General features: G+C 40.3%; 2 protein-coding genes across 4 annotated transcripts in view; one reads left to right on the plus strand and one right to left on the minus strand.

Moving 5' to 3' along the window:
• Nucleotides 1-22,321, plus strand: part of immp2l (inner mitochondrial membrane peptidase subunit 2) — a 112,381-nt gene that overhangs the window by 75,794 nt on the left and 14,266 nt on the right. For all 3 annotated transcript variants that reach the window (XM_047596928.1, XM_047596930.1, XM_047596929.1), the window contains exon 4: nucleotides 17,415-17,480. In XM_047596928.1, the coding sequence (XP_047452884.1) occupies nucleotides 17,415-17,480 (66 nt within the window). The remainder of the gene's footprint in view (nucleotides 1-17,414; nucleotides 17,481-22,321) is intronic.
• On the minus strand, nucleotides 143-15,523 carry lrrn3a (leucine rich repeat neuronal 3a). The gene is made up of 2 exons (XM_047596927.1): nucleotides 15,257-15,523; nucleotides 143-3,073 (listed from the first exon to the last, which is right to left on the minus strand). Exon 2 carries the CDS (start codon nucleotides 2,703-2,705, stop codon nucleotides 600-602), a length of 2,106 nt encoding a protein of 701 aa, XP_047452883.1. The 5' UTR covers nucleotides 2,706-3,073; nucleotides 15,257-15,523; the 3' UTR covers nucleotides 143-599.

Here is a 22,321-nt window from a genome sequence, read left to right on the forward strand (position 1 = left end):
CTTATAGATACACAAGAGATTTATACATATCCATATCCTTATTTTGCTTTTTTTTTTTTTGTGGATACATCCTAAAATACTTTTCTTGTGTGAAAAGTTTACAAATCTAAAGCAGAGCAGATTGTAGTTAGAAGACACCACACAGGTTCAATGAAAAATGTATTTGTTCATAAAATTGTTTACATTGTCGTCATTTTTGTACATCATTTTTTTCTGCTGTAATAAACTGTCTTTGCTAGGCACCATTTAATGTAACACAGCAAAGAAAATGCTTTTTGCAGACATCAAAGCTGCTTCGTCAAGGTATTTAAGACGGAATATTTCCTGTGCTTTACTCTGGTTGCACCGCATGAATGTACCATTAGCCATGTTGATTATAGTCAAGATATCTGCCTGATTAAGCTGTAATGGCAATATTTGAAATACAAAACAGACTTTAGCCAGTTCTGTGATGTGTGTATTTATCTTCCTTTGATGCCACAATGCTGAATTCCAGTGAAAAATGACAGACAAAAGGGTATTTAAGGAGGGCACATAAATTGTCCAGTGTCCCCCGCTTTACATCTTCACTTCATCCCAATTACATACAAGGATGTTTCTTACATGGAGTTGTCCAGTACGTTTATTACAGTTGCCCTCACCTGTATCCCAGACATGCCAGATTCATGAAAAGAAGACAAAGAGGAGGAATGAATGCTGGGAATCAGTAATGTTTCAGCTTGATCTGCAATCAGTTTTCTGTAAAAGACTTGGGTGTACAGAGATGTATAGATGACAGAGCAAGCCACAGCAACGATGATAAAAAACACAGCACAAGTAGCCATTACCAGACCATCCCAGTTCTGGGTTATCTCCTTTGGGACCACTATCTCCTTTGTGGTCACGTTGACACAGCCCCTGATGTATCCAAGCTGTGCTGCTGTGACCTCAACACAAACTTGATAGTGTGTGGATGGCTTTAGTTTTTTGATGCGATATTCTTTGATGTCAGCTGGAAGCCTGGCTGTGAATGGCATCAAGAGGTGACGGCCTTCTGATAAACTTGAGCAATTTATTTGTGATAGCAAAGCACCCCTGCTTCCCCAGGAAACAAGAACAGAATGTGACTGGACAGACGTGATATATACATGTAAAATTTGTTTTGAAGGCAAGGCAGTGTAGCCATCCACTGAGACGAGCACAGACTTGAGATCTGCCCCAACAAGATTGCGGGCAATGCAGGTGTAGGAGCCAGCTTCTTGCCATGTGGCATCATTGATGTCAAAAGTTCCATCAGGGTGCATGAAATATCTGTTGGACACGGTGCCTGGAAGGATCCTTTGACCTGTTGGTATTACCCAATAGATATCCGGCTCTGGTTCTCCATATGCCCGACAATGCAATGACACTGAACTCCCTTTACTGACTTCAATGCGATCTGGGAGGCCCCCAGGTGTGATTAAGGGAAGGCATATCTCTGTCATCTCCCTGAAGTGCACCTCTCGAACATGCTGCCCTTGATACTCAGGGGGTTCTGCACAAAATAAGGAGTCAGGTTCCATGAAGCGAACATTGGTCCTGTTCATGTTTACCCAGCGGATTACACAGTCGCACCGAATCGGGTTGCTGTGCAGACTCACCTCTCGCAGGTTGGGCAGGGACTCCATGGTAGTATGGTGGAGTGTGAACAGGGCATTATTGTTGAGCATCAGAGTTTCGAGTCTGGGGAGCTTGTGGAAGGCCTGAGGGTGGATATAGGACAGTCTAGGGTTGTTGGTAGCCTCTATTTTTGTAAGTTCTGGCAGGTTGTTCAGTGCGAACTTGTCGATGGATACAAGCTCAGGCATGCTGTTGATGCCAAGCTCCTTGAGGTGCGCCATATCCATGAAGTCATCTCTCTGGATTCTATCAATGGGATTCTTATTCAAATCCAGAAATTTCAGAGCTGGGACTCTTGTCAGCACTGCTTGGGGTACTTTATTAAGCAGGTTGTCAAATAAAGAGAGGCTCTCCAAGTTCTCCAGACCAACCAGAGTATTGTCAGGAATTTTAGTTAAATTCATTCTAGCAAGTACAAGGCTGCGGAGGTTAGTCAGGGGTTTAAAATTCATGTCTGACAGAGAGAGGATGGGATTTTCACCTAGCATTAGTATCTCTAGGCTGAGGAGAGGCTGGAACCACTGACTGTTGATACTTGTCAGTCGATTGGAATTGAGATGCAGCCTCAGCAGCCTGCTAAGGCCATGGAAGGCCTGGGAGCTAATGGAGAAAATCAGGTTGTGGTTTATATAAAACTCTTGGAGATTGGGCAGAGAAGCGAGGCAACTGTCTGGAAGCTCCTGAATCCAGTTCTCCTCCATGTGGAGTGATAACAACTGGGAGAGAGACCCCAGACAAACATCATTCACAGAGGAAATGTTATTCTGAGACAAGTCGATTTCAGTAATGTTGGCCAAGTAATCCAAAGTTTCCTTCACCTTGACGATGTTGTTTGTTTGTAGCAGTAGTACTTGTGTTTCTGAGGGCAGTCTATCTGGCAGTGCCAAAAGGCCCAAGTCATTACAGTCCACAGTGGTAGCCTCAGTGTAAATAGAGCTGGGAGAAAACCAGGGTCGTATCTCACATCGACACAATGCAGGGCAATGAGAGGCACCCTCAGAGGCCAGAACAAAAGCAGCTAGAGACAGCTCAGCCAGCAAACAAGCCACAACGGTTGTTTCCTTCATCTTGGCCCCGTTTTCCCTTCAGCCAGTAATTGGCCCTTATGGAGTCAGCTGTTACCACTGTTAACTTCAAAAATAAAAGCTCATTTGTTATTGCACCAAGACAGAGTGGATTTCTGCTGATCCTTGGTCCCTGAAGCTTTAGCCCCGTTGTCTTCCAGTTTATGGCAAAGAGAGGCAGAGACCGTTTTAGTTTGGTTTTTGCCAGGTTGTCATGCACGCTGTGATATGTCAAGGTCAATGTATACTTTAGGGAACAGTGCTGCAAAGCAGAGGGGAGGATGAAGAATGCAGTAGGTCTTGCTGGGGATGAGTCATTCTCCCTTCCGCCATCATCATTCTCTGTTGTTGTCACTGGTGTCAGTTTACACCTGGGGAGCAGAAGAGAATAAAAGTTGATGTAAGTTGTTGCTTTTGAGATATGAAGCTATATTGACATTTCGGAATATTGATAATCATTAGCCTTTCCATACTCTGGTTTCTTCCCACCCTCCAATGACATGCTTGTTAGGTTAATTGGTGATTCTTGCCCATAGGTGTGAGTGTGAATGGTTATTTATCTCCGTGCTATCCCTGCGATAGACTGGAGACCTGTCCAGGGTGTACCCCACCTCTCACCCAATGACAGCTGGGATAAGCTCCAGCAACCCCAGCGACCCTAGTGAGGACACGCGGTAGTAGAAGATGACATGAGATTAGCCTTTCCAGCCTTATTTTATTTCATTGCTGCATATCATTTGCCAAGTTAGTATCAAAACTACAACTTTGCACCATTTTTGTAATGCTGAAGGGCAAGAGGACTCTATATTTTTCATTGCTTTGTCGATAAAGAGATGTTATTTCAAAATGGTATCCCATTTCACCCTGAATTGAATTTAATCATCAATCAATTAAGGGGAAATCCTCTCTTTAACACATCAAATACAGTCATACAGTGCTTTCTCAAGTATGGACATGAGATGTGAACCTGTAAGTCCCTAAGGCAACTTCTCTAACATTTGGTCCCTATAGTTCCCACCAATAAATTAACAAAACTTTTCTGCCACCTGAAAGTTTCTTCTGTTGTGAATCATGCACCTGCAGACCCAAATTACCACCACGAAACAACATGCAGCTTGCTGCAGCCGATACACACAACCTCAAGATATTGTTGATCCACCAAAACTGTCTGCCATTAAACGTCTTGTGCTGAACATCTTCTGCTGCTTTTTGCATAATTCATGAGGCACTGAATCTATGCTTGGTACAGGTGACAGGTCTACGACAGGCTTTGCCTATGTCGACTGCACATATTGATGTTTTGATTAATTTGTGACCTTGAGTGCAGAAGCTGAGTGTACAGCACTAGATGAAGCTGTCGGTAAAGGCTGGAGCAGCTTACTGCTGATGAGGACGAGCTATGACACTTCATGCATATATTAGCTTGTTTATGGCAGTGTGAGCATACATGTTTCAAAACTGAAAGAGCTCCCCTGTCACTTCATTCGCCTGTCTCCATCTCTTTCTACCAGTCTCTATGTCTGTCTACTTGAAGAGCAACTTTTCCTCAAATGACTGAATGGAAAAGAACAGTCAATTGCAATTTAGGTTTGTAACAACTCAGTATAGTAGCATTTAGGTTATGTGTGACCTATCTTTTATTGATGCAGAACAGGTACAGAGTCACGTTTCCCAAAGAAGGACAATGCACACTTCAGTACAAAAATGAATATACATTTGAGAGTTCAGGGGTGCAACTCGGAGCGCTTAGGGTCAAAAGAGATGAGAAAAACAGTAATTTGATCAGATAAGTCATTCTTCAACACATTCACAACAAGGGGGCAAATGCCGGTGTGGTGTACAGAAAAATACAGGTCTGACTGACTGACCCCTACAACGAGAGGATACTGTGACTTAAATCTGTGAGAGAGCAATTTGCCGGCATGGTTTTGGTTCACTTGTCCAAAGGGTCACTGCACATCAGAACAAGGTTATTTTGAGGCAACACCTTATTCCTATCAGGGTAAAGTGATCACATCCCAGATAATAATTTTCAATATGTCACAGGGCACAAGTGTAATAGCATGGGTCTATGAGAGTAGAAAACTGCTTGACTCATATGGTATTACCCTCACAGTCTTCAGATTTCAACCCAACTAAACACCATTTTGGACAAATACTTGCAGATTCTAAACACTCTCCATCACCACTATCAAACAACTAAATAGCAGTATATCTGTTTAGATAATCTATCTAATCTAGATTCAGTTCTGTAGCACACTGTATACACATCCTTACAAGGCTCACTGGAAATCATTCCTTGTGTGGCCTTTTCACAACTTATTAAAAGCCTTGCATGCATCCATCTTTGCCCTTAGAGAGGTGGCAGCTGCTGTACTGTATCTAACACTACAATATTATGTAAATGCCTCTCCACAGACATCGAAACAATGACTTTATATATAGTATTTAGATAGCAACAGAAACAACTTATATGCTAATGAAGAGAGGATGCTTTGAATGCCTAATGGTGTGTTGTTGAATGTTTTTTTTTTTTTCACTTGGTTGGATACTGTGCTCTCAGGAGATGCTTTCATACACTAGTTTAATTTCTCTTGTTTTTTTCTATGATACTCACTCTGCTCTTATTACTCGATGCTAAAAGCCTGCCGTAACTTTCTTTATTTCCCCCTCCTGCACACATGCACACAAATACATAAACGGAGATTACAGTGGTGACTGACAGATAGCAAATTGTGCTAATACTTACTAGTTTATACTTTATGTAATATAACACAACATAGTATAAATGAATCCAGTGTGGTGTGTGTGTATGCACAAGTAACATCTAAGACTAGGATTTACCTTTTTAATAAGAATAGTGCTACATAAACCAAAAAACATTTGTCAGTGTCAAGTTATGCTGAAAGCATGCAAAAGGTTCTTTAGGTTGATGGTGGCTAAATACAGTGAAATACTGCAAACCATGATCATGAAAGTCCTAGTTTAGACCAAACAATAATGACATGAATCACCTCTGATCACATCATTCATCCACCCACCCCCTAGGCAGTCGATCACACATGACTATTATTTTTCACTGTGGGATACAATACATGTTGGTATCATGATATGATACTAGATGAAATATTGAAGTGGGCGGGTTTGTAAAAAAAACAACAACATTCCATTAATTTTCTGTAACTGCTTGTTAAAGGTCAAAGTGGGGGCTGGAGTCTGTCCTAGCTGTCATCGGGTGAGAGGCAAGGTACACCCTGGACAGGTCACCAGACTATCATAGGGCTAACACAGCCTAACGAGTATGTCTTTGGACGGTGGGAGGAAGACGGAGTACACAAAGAGAACCCACACAGACACAGGGAGAACACAGAAAGGCCCCATGATTCGACCTAGAACATTGCTAACCACCACACCACACCACACCTATATTTAAAGCAAATTTATTTTTTGTTTAAATGAAAATAGCAATGGGTATTTCCTCAAAACCCTGAATGTCATCTGACCTCTTTAATCTCTTAAAACTTTGTATGCTAACTTAAATTTTTCAAATGGTGTAGTCTTTTATTTCGCCCACCTGAAACCCATCTGCTATTAATCAGTTAATTTTTATGATCAAGCCTATAGATTTCCCACAATACCTGTCACTGTGGTCTGCCCATCAGGTAAAGACAGCACAGTCACTCCAAACATAACCTGAACCCAAAAGATGTTGGTTGATTATTGATCACTTTATCATATGTAGAGTATCATGGTGTATGACTGTGATGCTGGAATAGCTCCTGATATCCCAACCGTAAGATTAGCCTTTCTCTACCTTTGTTTTACTTTTCTCGTTGTGACTGTCACTAGAAGGATCATTACCAAAAATGGTGAAGCCAAACATTGGGAAGGTATAAAACATACACTGATTTGGATGCCACTTTCTTTTCTTGTTTCCAGTGGCTGTTTCCTGAAACATTCTTTCAAATTGCATCAGGCAAGATGGAAAGCTCTGATTGACAAATTAAAAACCATTGTGCTATCATCACAGTCCTTTATCATAACCAGATGAAAGTGCAGGACCATTTCAGTTGTGAGGGAATAATCAAATCAAGTGCATTGTCGTTTTACCACGCATCTCTATGCAAGCAACAATCATAGCAGAATAAATAAAAGGCACTATATAGCACATGAAACTAATAGCAAATAGGGTTTTTATGCAATTGTTGGCAGTCATGCATTGATCAACATAGTTTAAAGCATTGTAAAATCAGAAGTCTTGCTGTGAATATATATGATTAAATGATGAGACCATAAAAAATGTTATGACTATTAACATAATGCACACACAAATGTCACAGGAATTTCAGTGAGCAACTAAAAATGACATTTTATTGCTTTCCATTTTTAGAATTTGATTGTCGTACTTTGTTTCTCTTCCATTGATTGTCTCACTCAAACATCTTTGTCAATTTTACATTTTCCTCAGTTTAGATTTTGCTGGCATACAGTACGTTTATGCTGTGCCAAGCTTTGATGAGTTGCAATATGGTTTTGTTTCTTCTTCTTGTTTTAACTACGTTTACTACACTGTCGTAGAAAACCCCATTGTGAAAATATCCATTGTAGTAGCAGCCACATATTGCCACTCGTGCGTTAGTGTTTCCACTGCTTTTGCTGCAGTATAGTTAATAAGTTACTCCTCCACCTCTTGTTAGCAAATGTGATTTGAGCCAAAGTAAAACACCAAAATACATAACAAATATTTCTGTATAGCAAAGTTTGTGTATTAAGTAAACACAAACGAGAGTGATTCTGGTGTGGTGGGGTAATTGATAAAGTGGCTCCACTTTCGGACAGTACTGCTCAGACTGGTCTGCAGGATGAATTTGCGTGCAAAAATTACACTGAAGACATTAACTGCAATTCTGAAGTTTCGCGCAGCTTTAGTAAGAGTTGTGGCCATAACAACACTTTGTCAACAGACATAGACATTGCACTTTTTCTTAAGAAATGATCATGACCAATTTCTCAAGTGCCTTTGAAGAATCAAACCAATCAAATTACAGAGTACACAGAAATTCAAATGTATGTGTAACAAACGTCAGCCATATAGGATTATTGCTTTACCCAGTATACAGACATGTGAAGCAGAACAGCTAAAAGTGGTAGCCCTTCCCTTGACATCCCGAGCTGCATAGCATCACTATATTCTCCTGAAATGTAAAGACATCTGAGATCGGGGCTGTAGACTCTGCTGAGACACAGTCTGCTTGATTTAACCGTGATATTAGCAGTGCCTGCTTACACTTTGCCAGTGCAGCTCTTAGAGAGACATTCCAACGAATAGGGATAAAGAATCCTCTATTTTTGGTAAAAGTATTTAGTTATGCATTATACAACCTGCATGCCGACCTGAGATCAGCTTGGTTTAACCTGGCAGGACTGCGAGCCTGGGCACTTTTTTTAAGTGCTGACTATTGACATTCTGAGAATGGATTAAAGCAGCCTGAATGTGAAATATTTATGTATTATACAGTGGAGAGAGATGCAGAGGCCTGGACCTCTTAGGGTGCTGTCGTCCTAATGTGGCAGACATTTCATAAAGTGGTCTCACTCCCCAATGTTTTATTCAGGACTCACAAATGCACACAGCTACACACAGCCTGGTACATGAGGAGTTGTCCGCAAAAACCACGTCATTCAGTATTTGGTTAGTTCTTCTTTGGTTTCTTACATAGAGTTGTGACTGATTCCAAATAATGAATCCCATTCATTCTCTGTAGCCCATTCGGCCTTTTGAAAACACCTGGACTCTTATGAGTATTTCACCTCACAGGAAATATTGGACAGATTATGAAAACTCATGAATCGTTACCATTACTGTAATAATTTGACGTGATCTTGTTTTTAGATTTAACCAATAGACCATCAGACATCAGACCAACAGCTTTGGGGTTGGGCAGGATACATAAAGAAGTTAGGAAACATTTGTGAGGACTATTTGGTTAAAACAAAAGGTTCAGTGTTTCCAGATACCTGCAGTTTCATGGGGCATGTTAACATTTAGAGAGTTTGACATGACTACTGATATCACAGTCAGTGCACTAAATCGTATGAAAGTACATCCAGCAGCCATTTAGCTTAGCTTCACACCTCAACCTATAAAACAATGATGTCTCCTTTTGACAGTGTGGTTTTTTGTGTTTATCACTCTGAACATCTAACACTCAACCACAAAGTGTATATATGTATTCACTTTTGTACTCTGACTTTTTTGTTTTACAAAAGCTAGATTGATGATACATTATTGTACAAAATTTTTGAGGGATGCTGCATTACAGAATTTACAGAATTTTGAAAATATGTCATTGTTGTGAATGTATGTAGTGTAAATGTTTTATCCTGAAGTCAAATTAGGACATGTGGCTGCTTTAGGGCTCCTATTTCAACACTATACATCTATCATATATCTTCTCTTTTCTACTAGTGCACCACATACTGACATACATACTGACAAGTTTCTGTGAAAGCATCCAAAATATTAGCTAGGGAATCAGATATTTAACTTTATGTTTTTAGACAGGATGTGTTTCAGACTAAACTCTGGCCTGTCTGTGCTACAAGCTTTTACGTTTGTCTTCAATTAACACTTGCGTTCATAGCTCTGATGTACCTGACCTTTCCCTTTGTATAACTTCCTTATTAGAAACTCTCCTCCCTAAAGACAGGCAGGGTAATAACCATCAGATCCTTTTTTTAATGTGTGTTCCCCGCTGTGTTTTTTTTTCCATTAGACTTAGCTGAAAGTCTCAGTTTGACCCCACACACTAGGATACTGTCCTTCAACCACTTAACCTTCTGAAATAAGTACTATTGAGCAACACGCAGACCACCTGTAATTTTTTTTTTTTTGTGCCGAGCTCCCTGTGGGCCTAAGAACATTAGATCTCTCTCTCACAGATTTGCTGTGCGAAAAATAATGAAATGAGCTCTTGTACTTTTACCTATCAAGGACATAGCATACAGCACGTCTCAACCTCAGCCTCATTTATTTCCTCCAGACAAGATGTGTTTGATGTTATTTTTTTATTATTTTATTTTTTTTTAAACTAACTGACTAACCATGTTGACTCTGTGGATTCTCTGTTTGTCCGCATTAGTTTATTGTTAACACTGGTGGGATGTGAGGCCGTCCTGATACTTGTGTTTTTCTTGTGAGCAATGCATTATGTTGCCATTGTGTTCATTTCATCATTCACCACCACTAATTGTTATGGTTAGAATGCAGAGTCAGCGATATTAGGAATGTCACTCAGCATATCTCTCTTGTGAAATGAGCTGTAATAGTGTCAAGAAATTGCAGGCAACTTGGCAGAAAAGCCTCCATTGATGATGGTCAGCATACAAATGAATGCCCTGCAACAGTGTGCGAGCAACTGCCTATTTACTTCATTATGTTTCAGTTGATAACAATCTACTGAACATGTACAGTAAGTGACTGAATATAACTGACTTTGTCAATGGGATGTCTACTAGGAAAAAGCCATGTTGTCTGCTTTATTTCCCTAACAAGTAATATCAAGCTGTGTAGCCCTTTACTAAAACTATTTCTCCTAAATACAGCTCATTTTTAGGAGATCACTGGAAAAGAAAGAAAACTAGAACCACTTTTGGAAGGCAATAATAAATCACGTCTTTGTTCTAAAATGTGGAGATGTGGAGATACCTGAACATGGCTGAGGTCATGTTTTTCAAATAAAGAGTTTGAATAAATACAGAACAAATTTACACAAGCCATTGTTCTGTGTTCTTTACTTATGCCATTTTAATTAACTGAAGATCCTGAATAATGAATCACCTTTTAATAAACCAAATGTGACTAATTAGGTCCTAAAGTGATCATGAGAGCGGATGTAATCTCGAATGACTCTTAAATAAAATCAGCACAAACACACACATACTAGTTGGGGTTTTATATCTTCAATCTGTGCTATGTGCTTTGGGATATCTTTGTTTTTGTTGGTCTTCTCTCTGCAGTGTTTGTCTGCTAAGGTTCAGGAACTTCACACATTGAATGTCAGTGCCAGGAGGTGGCTAGTTGTATTTTTGTCAATCTGCGAAGCGACTTGTTAGCTGGTGTAACTGGGGAAATGCTTCTATATGCAGTTAGGATTCAAGGAAATACAATAAGCAACTGAACCTAATCATTATTTAAATATATTTTTCTGGAATTTGTATTTTCTTATTGGTGCTAATACACATTCACTAACAGTTGGCAACAGTTGCGCTGACTTTGCTGTTCTCTTACGCAACCTTATATGCAAACAGATAATGCTGGATGCGTATGAGTGTTTAAAACCATTGTTAAGGCTTGGTTCGGTTTAATACATTTAAGGACTTTTTTTTTTTTCCACTGTAGTGCTGACAAAGACTATTTCTGGGACCTTAGCAACATGACAAAAAAAAAAAAAGTGGTCAGATAGTTAGACAAGTTGGAAACCATCTTTTAACATTGAAAGCTGTACCTGTCACTGGTCACTAATGTGCACATAAAATATGTATAGCAGCACTCATATTTTAGTTGATGTTTTTCTTATTCTGATACAAACAATATGTGTAATGTGCACGATTATGACATATAGTGACTCAGCCAAAAGCCTTAAAATGAAAGCAAGAAATCTAAAACAAGCAAAACCCTTGGTCAAATAAATATGAGAGGATGGATTTGGAATCGAAATGCTAATCAAAAGAAACACCTATGACCATCTTGAGTTCCAGCATAAAGGCAATACATGAGCAGAACAGTGTGTACCCAATACCTATCTCAGTTTCCTGTTTCGTCACTCTTTTTTTTTTCTATGTTCTGTTTTCTATTTCTCTGGGTTATTGGCAGCATGAAACAGACCAGGCAATATCATTATAGAATTAAGATAAGATCAGAATTTTTTCATGAAGAAAATCCCCCCTTCCCTTCTCTCCTCTATCAGTCTGCTGTTGACTTACTATTCAACTCATCCCGTGTAGCAAATTCACCTACAGTATCCCCACATCCACCCTCTAACCCCTGTCCTACCACACATACTCATTGTTGTCCTTAGTGATACTAGAATTCCCACTTAGCCTCCACTCCCACGAGTCACACTTCGCTCTTTAATCAGCAGCTCGTCTATTGTTAATTACTCTCACATTCACACACACTATAAACACGCAGGTTAACAGCATGACCTCTGTTTGTTGGCTTACAAAGGCACATGTGTAAATCTACAGTGGCCTGTGTGTTCAGTGTGGAGGCAGCAGCAGATGGGTTTTTATATCAACTCTGACAGGTCGCTAGATACAAAACTGATGGTGCTGCATAAAAATTTCTACAGTCTGTTTCATGCTGTATTCTGACTGATGGTGGAGAGGGCCTGGAGGCTGCAAGTGCCTAAGGCAGATTCAACAAACACCTAAAAGTATGTCTGCAGAAGAAAAAAATAATTAACCACTGTAGAGCACAATTGTCACTGCTGGTGTGTATCTAAAGAAAATCTGTCAAAAACTGTGCTCACAAGAATGAGTAAGGTCATATACGGGACATAAACTAAAGATGGTAAAAAGGATCTTCATGGCCATTTATCCCTAGTCTGGCTGTACCACACCTGCATCCTGAGAAGAACGGGTGATTCAAACGATATGGAGAAAGAAATACTTTTACGCACAATGGATAGTCCTACATTCAATTAGAGCCATGGAAGATGTATTTAAGGCACAGCTTGTCTCTGATTGTTTGTCCTTTAATGTTATTTCACTGTCAATATCTTTTCCAACAGATGTGATGTGATTAGAAATCTGGTCTGGCTTCCAGGTTAATTACCATGCCTGACCTCCACACCCACATTTTGAAACAATATAAAAAAAACACCACAATGCTACTTTGTGAATTATAAGGTGCCAGATCAACATACAGTATATGCATTTGATTCTTTGTGAAGTTGGGCTGCAGTTTCATATTAACTCTGCTATATAGTGAGTATTTGCAGTAGCAGAGTAGTTCAATGTGGGTCTAAATCCAAACAAACACACCCAGAACATTGTGGCTCACTGATGTGTTTTTAATAGTTTAGGACAACAACGCTGCCTGTCTCTGTCAGTTTGGTACTGTATATACTTTGAAATGTAAAACAGTCACATTTCTAGGACTGGACATACAAAAGAGTTCTTACAAAATGATTAGCAGTTATTAGTGTTGTCCTTTTACTGTTCTTCTGTCTGACATCTCAAAGCAATGGTCACACTGTTACATTGGTGGCATCTTCTTTCAATATCCATGGATAAGGGAGTTCAAATCCATTTCTGAACACTACAACAACATCTATGGCAGACTGTATTTTTTTGTTTGTTTGTTTGTTTTTTTAAAATACAGATATTGTCCCTCAAGCATCTTTCTAGGGAATTTTTTTAAGCTAGACCTCCAGATCAAATTAGTAAACAATGCAAATATCTGTCAGACACATAGTTTGTGAATTTGACATTTTAGTCAAAGAAAAGTAGAGAAATGTGTAAAAAAACAACAATAATTGACCTTTTTTCATGTTCTGGCAGAGGAGACAGCCTGTATAAAAATACACACACAGTGTTTACTATCTATGTATTAGGAATGGTGAAGGGAAGATATTCATATTGATACATCATTAAGTATGTTTTCAGGTTTTGAAAAGTTGGCAGTGAAGGAGGAAGCTTTTTTGTAAGAGAACATTCCATTAAAAGCAAAAACGAGCTCAGGAAGAAGATGGGGTATCTTCATTCTTGTAAGTAATATCAAACGTACTCATTATGCACAATGTTGCTAGACATTATTGGATTGTTATTATTAATCCATTACAATGCTATTACATGCTACTGTATTACTGGATGGATTTTAACTGCTTAATATTTAATCAGTGGCATGTAGTCATGGAAATACTCCATTAAAGTACAAACACAGAAGTTCAATACACTACAGAACTAATAGTTAATGCACTTTGTTACTCTGGCACTATGTTGGAATTAGTATTTCTAAAGCCTTTGCTTTATCACTGCTTCTAATCCTCAGTTCACATTCATTCTTTAAGTATTAAAGGAGGAAGGGGCACATTTTACTAAGTAAAAAGACACTAGACCTGATTGGAAAAAAGATATAATTTGTGGTATAAACTCAGCCTGGGGAAGCCAGAGAGATCTGTAAAGATCTGTCCTGTTTCCCCAAAAATCAAATCATTCCTGCCTAAAACTGGGCTTCATTTGCAGTGTATTGCATTTTTGTGATCAGCCTGGGCAAACAATGTGTCAAATGTTTCTAAGACAGCCTCATTTTTTGAAGGATGGGTTTTTGTTTCGCAGAAAATGGCGTACTTTCCTTGTTTAATAATACACTAAATCACATTGGTGTAATACTCCTATTTTCAGCCTATCTTGCTAAATTAGACAAATATAACTTAGACAACAAATATACTTAGAGACCTCAGAAAAATCTTGCAATAAAAATGAAGGATAAATATGAATATGTTACTTGTGGAAATCTGGAGAGGGTTAGTCTCCCAAGTGAGCACTCAGTCTTTCTGGGCTTGAAGGCGCTGCAAGTTGTCATGAGAAACTGAACCGTTTGTTCGGTGTCAGGAGGTTTCGACCCCTTTTACTTGACCTCCATTTAATCAGGCTGGAAATCCACTGAATATCAGTGTGAGCCCTTAAAGATACCTTAGTGCACTGCTATTAATGATGAGTAAAGCTGGAGGGAAGAAGGGGGTTGGGGGAGGGCAGAGAGACATTGTGGTTCTGGTAAATTAGGCAGGCAGTGGTGTGAACCTCTATCCTCCTGTTAGAGCAGATCAGTCTTCAGCCAAGCCTGTGACCTGCGTATCTAAACTCTGACTGCATCCATCCAGACATAAGAATGACTGTGCTCTCTCTTGTTCCATGTTGCCACATCCCATAGCAGCATAGGCATTTGTCCACACCAGCTCTAAGTGGAACTAATGAAGCTTGGACACTTTTACCTTGTTAGCACTCTGGAAGCATCATGGTGGCTCAGTTTCCCAAGGGCCGTATCTTGTTAATGTGACTGTCCACACCCACACCTGGGGAGTCAAAACCTTTGTTGCATGTCATTCCTGTATATTTCAAGCTTCTTGTTACTTTGACCTGCTTCAAGAAGACAAAAATGCCCCTGTTGCTTTTAAAAATACCCCATCATCATCCAGCCTTGTTGCACACTCTGCCTTTCTCTGACTTCAGGGCATGAACCTGTGGAGTGACACTGACTTGGCTCTGCCGACACAATTTCTTGTCCCTCCTCAGTCAATACAGGGCGACCAAACAGACAAAACACAAAAAGCACGTCAACATGAGGATTGACGGCGAGGACCTGCAGCGTCCTTTCACTCCTTCAAAACCTGCGACAAAAATCCCCAACCGTTTTCTTACTCCCCTCAGCTGTCAGAACCGCAGACTGAGTCGCCACACTGTTCAAGGACTACTGCAGTCCTCGCAAGGCACACACAAACACTTACAAACACACACTTACACAATTCATGCAGAAATCAAACACTCACCAGTGTGAGAAGTATCCATCATGTCCCATGCACTATGCTGCAGATATACAGCAGGTATTCCTCGCATGGCTGCAGCAACATGGAGTGTGTGTGTGTGTGTCTGTGTGTGTGTGTGTGTGAGTGTGTGTTATATTCAAGGCGCGCTGTGCTGCATGTTAACATCTAGCACAAGCAGCAGCAGCAATTTTCTTGTTTTCCTTGGGTATCTCCAGGAACCAACGTCTGCTCTCTTTTGCTCTGCACAGCGACAGAGAGATGTGGAGGGTGAGAGAGGGTGAGAGATACTGTCATAGAGAGAAAGAGAGAGAGAGAGAGAGAGAGAGAGAGAGGGAGGGAAAGAGGGAAAGAGAGAGAGAGAACAGGAATTAAAAAGAGAGAGGGGAGAGAGACACTGGGAGTGAATGATCCTTCCTCTCCTCTGCTGCTGGAGAGGAGATCATCCATCACTCTATTACACACACACACTCACACATATACACTACATGAATCCACACATACACACGATTACACACGTTAATACATCCCAGCTCCCCAGGGAACAGCCAATGAGTGTTCAACTGTGTGGCTGAGGATGAATGCAATTGGCTTAGCAAGCTGTCTGTCAGGATCCCCTGTATCCCCACGGCAACGGAAAGGAGGAGGGGGTGATGGCTGGGAGTCGAAAGAGAAGGATAAATAGGAGAAGAAGGGAAGGTAAATGAAAGAAAAAGAGTCTAATAGTGGATGAGCCAGAGAAGACAAAGGGGAGAAAAGATGAGGAAGAGTGCTCAAATTACTTTTCAAACATTCATTAACCCAAATAAGACAGTTAGACTTCATCCAAAATTATGCTAGAATATCATCATGGACCATCAAGAAACTTGGGACTGGAGGATTTCCTATTGAGCTCAAAGGGAAACTTTAATCAACCGTTTCTGTCTTGTTTTTAAGTGGCTCAATGAGGTTTGGGTTGCACCAATTTACAACTGTCTCTTGGTGGTAGAAGCAAACAAGGCAGAACCTTAACATAACTACAAAAGGGAATTTCATTGTGGAAGGGCCCCAGATGTATAGGCTGTCAGTGAACATGTAGTGAATTTAGTCTGAATACTCTTTGCTTACAACCTACAGTATTTGCTTTCAGAGTTTGGTTAAATTTTAGGAGGTTACAAGGTTTAGGATAGGTGAACCTGTGCACTCAAAACTCTATCTGTACATGATGTTTGTACCCATACTTATACTAAACCAGTGGGTAAGCTGGCATGTAAGGCTTAAGACATTTCTTTTTAAAACTATTGTGGATAGTTTGGTTTTAGTGTTGCAGTTGGTTGAGTAAGAAAAAAAAGAGGTGAGATCAATTCCTATCAGAACTTCCTCACACACAGTGGGGACCAAAGGTCTGAGGCTACGAGGGATAATAAATAATTTAACACAACTTGAACTTGAGTAAATTTTGGTTTTATGACAGCAGCTGCATGGAATTCACAAATAAATTTGTTCAAACTGGATAACTCACATTATCATAGTTTGATCTGACAAAGAGCTTCTCGTGGTGGTAGGAATGTTTGTCTTTCTCAGTCCTCAAGTGTCAATGTAAATGTTCAGTGGGTTTAAGGTCAGGTGAGCACTCCTTGGTCTTAAAGTAGTTCTTCGGAGCTTTGAGCTGTGTCTGTTCTGATCAACCTGCTGCTGTTTGAATCCTTCACCACAAAGTTACAAACCACAGACTGTGTTACTATTAACATGGTGGTGGGAATAATATATTATTCAGTCTAGCCATGATTTGAAATGATATAGAAATGCCAATGGGAATAAGAATTTGCCTGATGCCTAGTTTCACAGTATCCCTATTACTATCACACTAGATATTATGGTCAAGACCACAAATATGTTTGAGTTTGATTGCTGACTAAGAAATATTAAAGATTTTCAATGATAGATTTTAAATGTGTTCTTAGGACCTTGCTGCATGGGGTCATAATATATGGTGAGGTCATGTAACAGAAGCATGAAAGAGAAGAGAGAAAATAAATACAGAGTAACCTCCACCTTGGACATCTTCTGAATGTAAGCTCTGTAAACAAGAGTTTACTGTGTCACACTTGTAAGATTTTAATTTGGTTGTTTTCCTGTTTGGATTTCATGCTTACTGAGTTTTATGCATTTATTGTTCCCTCAGGTCCCCCAGAAATCCCCAGCAGAAGATCATCAAGCGGGTCATTGGCTTGGAGGGAGATTTCATCAGGTACTGTCAGCCCTCTTTCTCCTTACACTGACACATCACTGAAGATCCACCTTAATTATTGTAACTATTCACTACTGAAAAAAAATCTAATCATATCAAAGCTCAATGCCTAGCTCAGCATTCAACGTATGATTGTTAACATCTGTGCTAGTGTATTGCTGTGGGTTCAGACCTGCGGGTAAGAGTGTAATGCTCTGTAGGGACTTTGTGGGGTGAACCTTGTCTCGCTCCATCATGCCTTCATGATACAGGGACTACCCATGTACAATGAGATGACAGATAATGATGGTCCCAATCCCTATCTCCTCTAACTCCCCCTATTGTCACATTGCCAACTGATCTGTACATATTCCAGGTTCACTGGACAATCTTCTTGGTGATGCATCCCCAAAGCTAGTTTTCCTCAGCTTGACTGCTGTTTAGTTGTTCTGACTGGGAACACCTGTATTGATGTGGTCAATGATTGCTCAAGCCTATATGATGAAACAGACCACCTCTTTTTCTTTCCTGACGTTTGAGTTATACCTACTACTGTGACAGGTGTTTGACCATCTGTGGACACAGCGACATCCTATCATACTCATACTTCAGATGGTGACTTAAAGGAGATTTTATTTTTATACATTAAAGTACACCAAGGCATAACATTATGACCATTATGCCATACAGGTATTTGAAGGGAAGCAAGAAATAGTGAGGCCATGTGAGGGATACCTTCTGCCATTAACTGCAGTGATCTTCCCCTATCTGAGAGACCTAAATGTTGTAAAAAAAAATAACTTGTTCTTTGAAGGTATTTAAATATGGATGACACCCGATACCTAAGACAGTGTAGAGGAAGAGGTTTATCATTACCTTTGGAGTGAGCTGTCGCTCATCCTCTGAAGAGAATGTGCCCTGACAGAGACAATAGTCATACTTTCAAAGACTTATCTAATGTATTCTAGCCTTTTCTGGGCTGAATGTGCTTGCATTTTGGTGGAATCTAAATATATCTCTGAAAAATGGGTAGCTTCTTAGTTGGTCGGCTTTTCCTCGGAGAGAGGGACTTCAGTGTATTAATACTGAGTGGTTGAGACGTCTGGAGATGAAATCATAGAATAAATTATGGTTAACAACTTTTGTGGCATTCGTCACCTTGTGTTTGTTTTTAAGTGAGAGAAAAATTTAAGAATGCTTATCAACCACGGAGCACAAAAGGCAACTTGTGTTTTGTGCAGTGAAATAATGCTAATGCTAATGTTTACATTAGTAAGCAAGAAGAAACCAGTCTCTGCTGGATAGATTGGGTCTATGTCTGAAAAGCAAAATCAAGAATGCTAATACATAGGCAGGTCTGTTTTATTTATTCATATGACCGTAATTTAAAATGAACACTTAACTTAAAAGAGAGATGGATAGATGGTTGAGTATAAATGAAGTAACATGTTGATCTTTTGTGGAATCATGGCTTGCAATGCTTTGTGCTTGTCTGGACAGGTGACGACACTGAACATAATTTAAAATAATAAATATATTTTATTACAGTTCATTAGCTAGTACTTCAAGTTTCTACCTCTTAAGAAATTATTATTGTTATTTTACTGACATTTGCTCTCTTGTTTCTTGCTTTTGTAGGGTTGACTTCTCCTATCTAGATTCAGGATTGAGGATTCAGGTGTAATGTAAACTGATCAGGCATAACATTATGACCACCATCCTAATATTGTGTAGGTCTCCCTTGTGTCTCCAAAACAGTTGTGACTCATCAGAGAATGGACATAGGCCTTCTGAGGGTATCCTGTGGTGTCTGGAAACAGAATGCTGTTAGAGGGGTCCTTTGGGTTCTATGGATTGAGGGGAGGGGGCTCTGTGGATCTTCCCACAGATACTTGATCAGTTTGGAATCTAGTGAATTTGGAGACCAGGTCAGCAACTTGTGCTGTTCTTTGTGTTTTTTTGAGTTGTTCCTAAAGCGTTTTTGTGTTTGTGTCTGTGTCAGGCTGCATCCTGACACCACCTGGGGGTGGCTTGTAATGTAACAGTCTTTCTGGCCAAGGCTTACTGGGTTGAGCCCCTACCAGACTCTCTCTCCCACCAGAACCTCCCGACCACAGTTCTCACTGAAAAACCCTCTATGGGTCAGAACAAACTCATCTTCCAACTTGGCAGCCACAACAACCTTACTTGCCTTCTGCTCATTTATGTGGGTAACCACATGATCCAAGTATTCTTAAACAGCTCCAGCAAGATTAGCTCCAGCAGATCTTCCAAGGTTTTTACCTGGTGTCAAGTGAGTTGAGATCTCGGTTAACCAACAACCTAAAGCACGGTACTCAGTGTGCAATCAGAACTTAAATTGATAGATTTTTTAAAGCTTGATTTTTTTATGATTTTAAGTAATTTTGATTAGCTTCCGGCTAACATTGACAAAATTAATGTATTTGCTAATGCTAACATTTGCCTTCACTCCTCCTTGCCTCCCTGCCTCGCCCCACCAGTGACACACAGTGTCCTGAGCAAAAACAAAACACAGAAGATTTAATGTGCAGCGTCGGTCACCACCATCATGTGATATTGTCAACAGACCAATGTATACTGAGAATGTCAGCGCTCAAAACAGGAGATAATAAACAGATATGGACATGTGGTGTTAAACTTCTGCCATAATAACCACGTTCTTTACTGATAAACCGAGCACCGTCCAGCGGATCCAGACTCTTGAGGAAGTTTAAAAAGTGACGGTAACCGGTAGATTAAGTAGCCCAAAGAGTAGATACTGAGCAAGATAGTTATCTGTTGGCAGCCCGAAACAGATTTGGACATTTTCAATACCCCTACTCCATCCATCCAGCTCATTTGTAATTCTTTTTTATCAATATTTTCGTATCATATTACAGAAATTATTATGGTTGATTTGACAACAGTTTACCAATAATTTGATGGATTAATTGATTTATGATTACTATTATGAAAAATATCTGATATTGGTTTTGATTGATTTTGGAGCTGTTGCAATTGCTAAAGCTGAGCCTGCAAATAAAACTCGACTTTAACAGTAAGAAGAATTTTGTTGACAATTATTTCCCATTTTTACTGGTACAAAATAGCCTTATTACAGTAAAACTATAGGCAATTTTAATGGTAGCTCCGACACCTAGCTCTTATTGGTCACACTAGTCTAGTCCACTTAAAACTATTTTTAAAACTATGTCCCTAGGGCTTTCAGCCTCGCCTTTTAATTATAACCTGGCACATACAAAGTGCGCAGATCCATTAGGGGTAAGCCACCATAACTGATGGGACTCAACTTCAGACCCAGCTTCGGGAAGCCTCCCTGACTGGCGGTTCCGGGGGACATGAGGAAGAGGGGCAGACGCCAGGATTAAAGGTGGTCAGAAGCCATGTGAGTTATCCCGCCTCTCTTTTTGGAGAGTTCGAAACTTCTGGCGATAAGGTCCAGGAACCAGCTCATGAGCTCTAAGTACAGCAGCCTTAACCAGCTGGTAGATACCACTATCAGCAGCATCCAAGGCTGAGACAGCCTCCTGAGCCTTCCCGGTGAGCACACAATGAAGTAGCATACTATGCTCAGCTTCCGACCAATTTTGTACGTCGGTTAAACGTTTGAACAAAACAAAGAACACATTAGGATCTCCCTCTTTAGACTTTGGGACTAGCCGTATATTACCAGCAACGCCTATGTAGGAACACCCAATACTGGATCCTCACCCCTACGAGGTTCAACATGCAACTTTCTTTCACTTTGAAGCTGCAACTTATAATGCTTTAACTCTAACTGCTGTCTCGTCTGCACCTGGGCTATTTCAACTTCACAGAGACGGGCATCTTGTCTAAACTTCTCTAACTCCAGAGCATTCTGATATTCCTGTTGCAACTGAAGCATAAGAAGCTGTTTCTGTTGCTCAAAGGTCAGACCACTTCCAAGCCCAGTCAGAACGGAAGCTGGTCCACTTGCCCTGGGAGAAGCTACAGGCAAACTAGCCACTTCTCCAGGGAGAGCTTGATGCCGTAGCGTTCAGCCACTTTCAAGAGCTGTTCCTTTTTAAATGCATATAGCAAATCCTCACTGGGAGACTGAACAAACTCTTCAGTGGAAGCCACTTCCACTTGGACTCCCAGGGGGCACTTTCCTCAATAGTAACAACCTGGATGGGCCGCTACACCACAGACAGGCCAACTAAACCACTTTCCACCCTATAACTTAGCTTTACCAGGCCAAAATCTATAAGTCAATACACATTAGCAGACTGCAGAGAGTCTTCATAACATAAAGGCAACAACCGAATCCTCAAAGATTACTAAGCCAACCAACAGGTGTGAGACACCTCCTCAAAGGACACAATACAAATACTCGGTTCTTGGCACTAACTTTCTCTTCAGAAGACAAGAAACTAGTGGGAAAATTATCCCGGATGAGCCTCCATTCGTTACCACCAGGCTCAAGGCTGGCAAGAAGGAGTGACGCCACACACACAGAAATAGCCATAAAAGTAGTTTATTTAAACAATTCAAAATTAGGTCACTTAACAAAATTAATAATATCAGCCACGGCTGGACGGAAGTGACACACCGAACAAAGGAACAGGCTGTGGGGGAATCAGCAGGCCTCGCGGAGAGAGAGTGAGAAGAGCCGTCTCTTATGCCCTTCTAGAGACAGAGCCCACATAGGCAGATACATCCAGCAGACCCTCCTAACTCCGCCTGAAAGCCAGCATGAAACAAAGAGTGGGAGGGAACATCACACATTTAACTAACAGTGTGTTTTCTGGGTTTTTAATTTTTTTTCCCTAGGCTCTACATGGTTCAAAATTACTTTCGAATTACATTCCAACTGGCAT

This window comes from Mugil cephalus, chromosome 10, assembly GCF_022458985.1.
Source record: "Mugil cephalus isolate CIBA_MC_2020 chromosome 10, CIBA_Mcephalus_1.1, whole genome shotgun sequence".
Classification (NCBI taxonomy): domain Eukaryota; kingdom Metazoa; phylum Chordata; class Actinopteri; order Mugiliformes; family Mugilidae; genus Mugil; species Mugil cephalus.